General features: G+C 43.8%; 1 protein-coding gene across 18 annotated transcripts in view; it reads left to right on the top strand.

Moving 5' to 3' along the window:
* Nucleotides 1–7,426, top strand: part of eya1 (EYA transcriptional coactivator and phosphatase 1) — a 68,515-nt gene that overhangs the window by 42,145 nt on the left and 18,944 nt on the right. For 13 of the 18 annotated variants that reach the window (XM_029457904.1, XM_029457887.1, XM_029457903.1 and 10 more), the window contains 4 exons: nt 2,184–2,266; nt 2,719–2,905; nt 3,700–3,842; nt 4,682–4,765. In XM_029457904.1, coding sequence (XP_029313764.1) covers nt 2,184–2,266; nt 2,719–2,905; nt 3,700–3,842; nt 4,682–4,765 — 497 coding nt within the window. The remainder of the gene's footprint in view (nt 1–2,183; nt 2,267–2,718; nt 2,906–3,699; nt 3,843–4,681; nt 4,766–7,426) is intronic. The other 5 variants (XM_029457902.1, XM_029457900.1, XM_029457896.1 and 2 more) reach the window with 1 other exon arrangement.

The raw sequence follows: 7,426 nt of genomic DNA, 5'->3' as shown, positions 1-7,426 counted from the left end.
TGAAGGTAAAATATCTGCGTGTGTGAGAAAACTGCACAAATAATTAGTGGATCCCGGTGTTATTGGGAGGTGTTTGTTTCTCTTTTGTGGCCGCAGCGCTGGGTAGCTAACTGGCAGGCTACACTTTGCACAACGTCTTCTCTTTTTTTGTGCTTTCTTTCATGCCCTCACACGCACACACGCACACGCACTTCCCTGATCCTTCCCCTCTGTTCTGAAAGCTGCTTCACGTTTGTCACGCTGTGGGAGGGGCCCTCCTGATGGGACCAATGACCAGAGGATGAAAGGAACTCCCTCAGTTCCTCTCTGGGAACAAAGGTGTAATTACGCCTCCATTAAGAAACGGAACATTTATCTTCCCCTTCGATTTCACTGAGGTGATAAGTGAAGAAGCTTTTTAAAACAATGCAATGGTAGTGCTAATCCCCCCCCCCCCCCCCCCCCCCCCCTGTGGATGTATGGAGAAGTGGTTTGTCTTTGTATGGACAGAAGTTAAACTCAGGGGTCGTATTTGTAAAGTTTGGAAGAACTGCTTTGTCGATTATCGATTTCTAACTTCTAATGTCTTTCAAAGTCAAGTTGATAATGTCAACAACTGCCCAAAGCTTTGCTCTTGTTATTGTTTTATATATGTGGTTATATATTCTGTTATTAGCATGCAGAATAATGCACATGAAGCTATAATAATTGCGATGACACTTTTGTTCTTCACAATGAATTAAACTGTAGTAGATGTAATATTCATGCTTTGCATTTAGAGTGCGTACTCTAACGCATCAACTCAAACGCTCCCTACTTGCAGCTCAATTCTCTCACCAATCGCAGGCTTTCGCTTTGAGCACTTTGGGATGAAGCGCTCTTTATAAATGTGGTTGTGGCTGCAGGCTCACAAAGAGCAACCTGCTCACATTTAGTTTTACGAGTTAAATCTGTTTTATGTGGTTGTATGTTGTTAGTCCAGTTTAGGATTCAAGATTCAAAACCTTTTATTATTCATCACATAATGATGGAACGTGTTCTTTGGCTCGGGGCTCACGAAAAACATAAAAAACATACGACCATGAAAGACATAAAATAACATTACATCATAAATAAATAAGAACAGGTCTATTGGGCCTCGTGTATATCTGTATATGTGCATATTGCAGTGGGAAATTTATATTATATACAGTATAATAAGACTTGTCAAGTTTTAGAATTCTTTTCAAAGATTTGTAGAGCAACATTTAGTGCAATAAAACTTCTGCAGATCTTTGACTGATCTCGAGACAATAATTGAGATAATGTGAGCTTTACAGGCGGCGGTCTCGCTGCCTCTCCACCAGCCTGTGATCCCTCAAGCTGCTCCTCCTGCCCGACATGACAGTACAGGTGGAAGTCGGGCCCCCGGGGACCGCCGCTGCTCCTCTCCTCTATAACTCATGACATGTATATTATTAAGCCATTAGATGCTATCAGCCCCTTTGAATGATTTAATTACCCAGGAGGACCATCCTTTGAGCAAGTGAAAAGAGGAACATACATATTCATTGGGGCTGGATGGCAGCAGCAAACCCCCCCCACCACCCCTCTCAGCCCTCCTCCCCATACATCTCTGTCTCACTACCCCCCGCCCCCCCCCCAGCACCCTCATGCTCCGTCCCAGTGCATCCATCGTTTCCTTCGGTAGCACACGCACAAAAGTCTCTTGTCCTCCTCACATTGTGCGGGCCTGGACGGTTTTGTCCCCCCCTGTCATTCATCAGGTCTGATCCAATCACTGATAAGGAAGCAGAAGATAAGGCTGCTGGGTAACGCTCCCTCAGGTCTCCCTCTGTTCACCACCTCAAAGCTGTTTCACTAAAGAAACTCTGACAACAATGTGCCATCTCATTTCTGTGGCTGCAGATTTAATAATGCTGTTTGTTTGATACGTATTCATGTGGCGCTGAAGCTGACGATCCCGTTAATTCAATTAATGACTTGCTCTTTAAAATCTTTAAAAATAGAGAAAAGTTTCTCAAAGTCAGACTTTACATGTCTTGTTTTGTCACTTTAATATAAAACAGAGAAAAGCAGCAAATCTCTGTGTGTGAGTCTGAAAACAGTTTTTAAAGACATGTTTGCATAAAGAATAACTTGTCGATCGACTGAATCGTTGCAGCTTTATATACATAACTCAAAAGTATAATTTCTCCCTAAAGGTGGCACTTTCACAACTACGTCAGGATTGTATCCAGGAAACAACTCGCTGACGAACTCGAGCGGCTTCAACAGCACACAACAGGTAGCTCCGTCTTCCTCTGATCTGCTCTCACTTTATATATGTTTGCATTGCAACCTGGAAACCTTTATGAAACATGCATACTCAATATGTTACATTTCATCCATGACACATTCAAACATAAATCACTCAGGATCTCAAAAGCTTTGTGCTCAGGATTATCTACAGTACCTCCTCTAACACAAATGTATTATACCACAGAGGAAGAAAAAACAGACAGATCGCTGTCCAGATGTAGGACAGACATGTGTTTGCATTTAAGTTTTGGAATCTGCACTGTAAAGTAGCAACTCTGGTGCAGGGCATATCTCACATTACTCTAGCCTTCTTCTCTTCCTCCACTCTGCTACCTTCTCTCTCCACCTTTTTGATCTAAATCTCCCTCTTACAGCACATCCAACAGATCTCTCTCTACGTGCCTTATCTTTATATGGAAGCTTCTCTGTCTTCCACAGGACTATGCCAGTTATCCAGCCTTCGGTCAGGGGCAGTATGCTCAGTATTACAACAGCTCACCCTACACTTCACCCTACATGACGAGTAACAACACCAGCCCCAGCACGCCCTCCACCACCACCACCTACACCCTCCAGGAGCCCCCCACTGGCATCACCACCCAGCCCGTCCAAGAGAACCCTGCAGGTAAGAATCATTGCTTGTGTCACCTGAGTATCAGAGAGAGCCTTGTTTCTTCTCTTTAAATCCTTCTTCTTCTCTCTGACAGGAAGTTGCTCCTGATAAGAGAACACGAGCTAAAGACCACAAATCATCTCAACCAAACGTACAATATTATACTAGAGATGTGATCCGGTTATCGATTATCCACCTTACGTGATTGGAGTCCGATCCAACTGCTGCAATAAACTTCAGCGAAGCCAAAAGGAAACGTGAAATAAAGACATTCAGCACCTCTAAGTGGATCTAGCTGACATCCCGGGTTTCAACCCTCACGTCTGGTGTACTGCAGTGTGGCAACAACACAGAACAATACAAACTAAATCAGACGTTTCCCATAATTTCATGTGACCTTCGTGCATCATCCGGAAACCGAGCACGGATTGTATCTTTATAAGTCAAATCTTACGACATGCTTTTGAAACGTTATCATCGATCAACACCAACGACATTAATCTTGAACTAATTTCATCCGATGCAGATAACGGACATCTTTTCTGTTTCCAGTTGACGTGTCCTCCTTTACCTCCTCTTTATTAAATCAGCATGGAGCACAATAGCTTTTAGTGACTGATTAATGATGTTTGTTATTTATATATATTTATATTGATGTTTGTTACCTGCATAATCACTAAGAGATGTCCCAGGAAGCTGTCCGTCCTGCATTAAGACAAATGCTCCCTCGCACTTCTTTGCTAAAAGCTAATAATATCTTGGCCGTGCTCTTTTTAAACTCTCCTTGCTTCTTTCCTTCCTTTCAGCAGAGTACAGCACCATCCACAGTCCATCAACCCCCATTAAAGATTCAGATTCGGATCGATTGCGCCGGGCCTCGGATGGAAAGTCACGTGGCCGGGGAAGAAGGAACAACAACCCATCACCGCCGCCTGACTCCGACCTTGAGGTAGGGTGAGCCCGCTACCTCGGCGACAGACAGCCTCGCCCTGTCTGAGGCACACGGACACTAATCCACTTATTCTATGGCTGCCACACCAGCTGCAACACTTGATGGGCATTAATTCTTAAAGATTGATTCCTTAACTATAACTGCATTATTGATGCATTGTGGAATATGTGACATCACTAAACACATATATAAAGTTCTCGTGTATACCTCGTGAATAAACAATGAGGCGTGCGATGAAGTGACTCATCGCTAAAGTGAATAATGTATATTTCTAGTCATCAAATACACCAGCTGAGACAAAGGTAGTAGCAGCAGGAGCAGGGCTGGAAATAAGTACAATCAAGTATAATTATAGGTATTACCAGCTGCTACATTAAAGCATCAATCATTTAATTTGTAATATTCTGAAATGGGCCGAGTACTTTATGTTTGATGCTAATACTTTTGAATGCAGGACTTTTACTACTTTTCGTGAAGTAAAAGACACTTTGTGCTTTATGGCGACAGCGACCACATGTCAAAATAAAGGTGGTAATTCAGAGGACTCTTCATTAATATGATATGAATTCAAACAAAGTTAATAGCACATATATTAGCACTGACATCATGGCGTGTTAACATATCTAGTTAATTAGTTTGTCACTATTGATTACTCTAATGTAAAGGGCAGAGGGTGGAGAGCATGAGTGTTGCGGTGACCAACCCAAGCAAATGGATCCCGGTCCCTGCGGCGCACGAATCCACGCTCCCGGCCTATTGACCAGGAGGATCACCTTGCAGCCCGACAGAGTGCACCATTGATTTTGCTTCTTTTCTCTCTTCCTCCACCTCTGCAGCGAGTTTTCATCTGGGACCTGGATGAAACAATCATTGTTTTCCATTCCTTGCTGACGGGTTCTTATGCCAACAGATATGGACGGGTGAGTGACATCAGACTGTGGCAGTAGCAGAGCACATGAATATTAACAGGAGAAAAAACAGATTCTGAAGCGGGGGGGCAGAGGATAGATTTCACTGAGAAGATAGAGCAGAACTCAATGTACAGATAATAGTTTTTTCTAATAGGTCCAATGAGGCCGAGTATCTGACGGCTCTGTGCAGCTGCTGCAGCGCTGCACGGCCGGCCTCAGCTGCAGCGCCTCACAACAGTTGCACTCTGGATGTCTATTGACACGTCTTAAGTGTTCCTTTCTCCTTCAGAAACACATTGTTAGTTTAATTAAGTGCTTCTCAATCCGTCCTTTTCAGACGGGGATCCCCGGAGACCGAATGTAGCTCAGTGAAAAACTCAAACGGGAAGACAGAGATTCCCTTTAAACCGGCTTTAATTAGGATTCAAATACAAATATATAACATATATAAACCTTCACAAACATGTGTTATTATACAGGAAGGTTATTTTCCGTCCCATGTCCCTGTGTATGAACAGTTTGCTTTTCCAGGCTTCGCTATTTGTTGTTCTATGTAAATTGCTTCTCTAAATTTAAACTTTCAAAACAAACAATTTGGGAAATAAGGCAGAATCCTATTCTCATGGTTTGGTGGAGGTCATAGGTTCTATATAGCCCTCTTATTTTCACATTCAGATATAATACACATCTTTAAGTTTGAAATGAATCTCCATTCTTGTTTTTATTTTGTGTGAGAGCAGCGTTTCTAATCACCTGCTTGTTTTGGCTATGGAGGTGTCTGGGTTTGAAGTCAGAAATGACATATTGCTGCTCATATGTCAGAGAGCTTAGCGTCCGCGGGCCGTACTCTGTGCCTTTGTTCTGCATGAGGGGGTGTTTGATGGGGGCAGTGTTTTGTTTTTGGGGTGAAAGATTGCTGCCCCACGACCCTCCTCTGTTTATTTACGTTATTCTCAGTCCTGCATGCTGGGTAAAGAGAGAGCTGAGGCTTAGGGAGCTGTGGCTCAGCGAGGGGGGACTCTCCAACCACACACACACACACACACATACATGCATACACAGGGTCTCCAGTGTGCTCCTCCGAAACAGGAAACACTCCTGACTCCATAAGGGCCCGTTCCATCAGAACTGGTATAGGATGTGACAGCCGCGAGAGTCCCTCTCACTTTCTGTTTTCTCTTTCGTTCCCTCTTTTTCTCGTCCTCTGCACATTTCCCTCAAAGCTTCAACCTGCTGACACATCACAGTAACATTATAAGAGGGAGACGTGCACAGCGACCACAGTGCACGCTATCAGAGACGCAGATCTGTAAACTAACTCAGAGAAGAAAGTGAAGCAGACCAACATCCAACACAACAACCCCCCCCCCCCCCCCCGTCCCCGTATGTCATTCATGTCTCTCCTTTCTTAGTTTTTAAAGCAGAAGAAAAATATATAAAGCAAGAATTAATATGCAGCTGTGGGAATAATGCAACTGCCTTTACATTAAGTTTGGATACAAGATTAACAGCAGCTGAAATCTCTTCTCCGTAAAATAAATGATATCTTTGTAAGTAAATGACGGTATCCATTTTTAATGATAACAAATGATGGATATCAGCTCAACACAATTTTGCATAATGACATTTAAAAGATAAATGTTCAATAGTTTCAGCTTCTGAAGAACAAAAGATGCAAGACTTCATTTCAAAGTTACATTTTGTGTGTAGAAAATCATTTAGAAATGTGTTTCTTTGACTTTATGAGCGTTAGGACATGATACATAAAAGAAAAGGGACCTCCATATTATCCGTGCAGATTATGAGCTGAAGTCCCCAAAAGAGAATTTGTTCTTTTATCCATTTTCTTATTTTTATTATCCCCAACAAACAGTTACCAAAGTGTTTCCCTCCTTGCTGCTGTGAGCTTCCTATAAATAGACGTGTATCTGAGTGAGCACACATCCACACTTTCTCTCACTTACTGTGACCTCCCACCCACTCTCTCTGACTTCTCTCCTGCTCACACACACACACACACACACACACACACACACACACACACACACACACACACACACACATAAACACACTGCTGCTCTTATCAGCTCTTTTTAATTGGCATCAAGGCAGCTCACCCCCATAAAGCTGATGGCTGAGGCCAGCTGTGCTGCTATTGGGCTGGCCAGAGCTGCAGCTTAAAGTGGGTGGGGATGGATGGGGGGTTGTTATTGGTAAGGGGCTCAGAGGTGGGTGGTGGGGGGGGGGGGCTTGGCGCCCCTGTGGATGGCACTGACATATCGGGGCAGGTGGTGCTGCAGCAGTGACAGCAGCAGCACTTTGGCCTTCTGGCCTGCTTGTATTCTTAACTCCCTCACTGACTGATTGTTTAGATTTAATTGGAAAGGATTCACTCGCGCCGGAGAAGACGGCGCCTTTTCCCACCAACGCAGCCCATAATGCACCCTGAGGTTGGGGAGGACCCGTTGATATGGGAGGCTGATTATTTTTGATGAATTCTGTCTGAAAGATTGATTGGAACTGGGAGGTGAAGGTGTGGACGGAGCTCCACTTGTGTGGTTTGTCCTCTGTCATTTCAGCTTTGTGGGGTGTGACAGTTAATCAGGAGAAAGCTCAGGTGTGTCTTCAGGTGGTTTAACTCTGTAATCCCTGCTCCTGGTGCCGACTTTA

Source organism: Cottoperca gobio, chromosome 20 (assembly GCF_900634415.1).
Source record: "Cottoperca gobio chromosome 20, fCotGob3.1, whole genome shotgun sequence".
NCBI lineage: Eukaryota > Metazoa > Chordata > Actinopteri > Perciformes > Bovichtidae > Cottoperca > Cottoperca gobio.
This window is presented reverse-complemented; position numbering and strand designations above follow the sequence as displayed.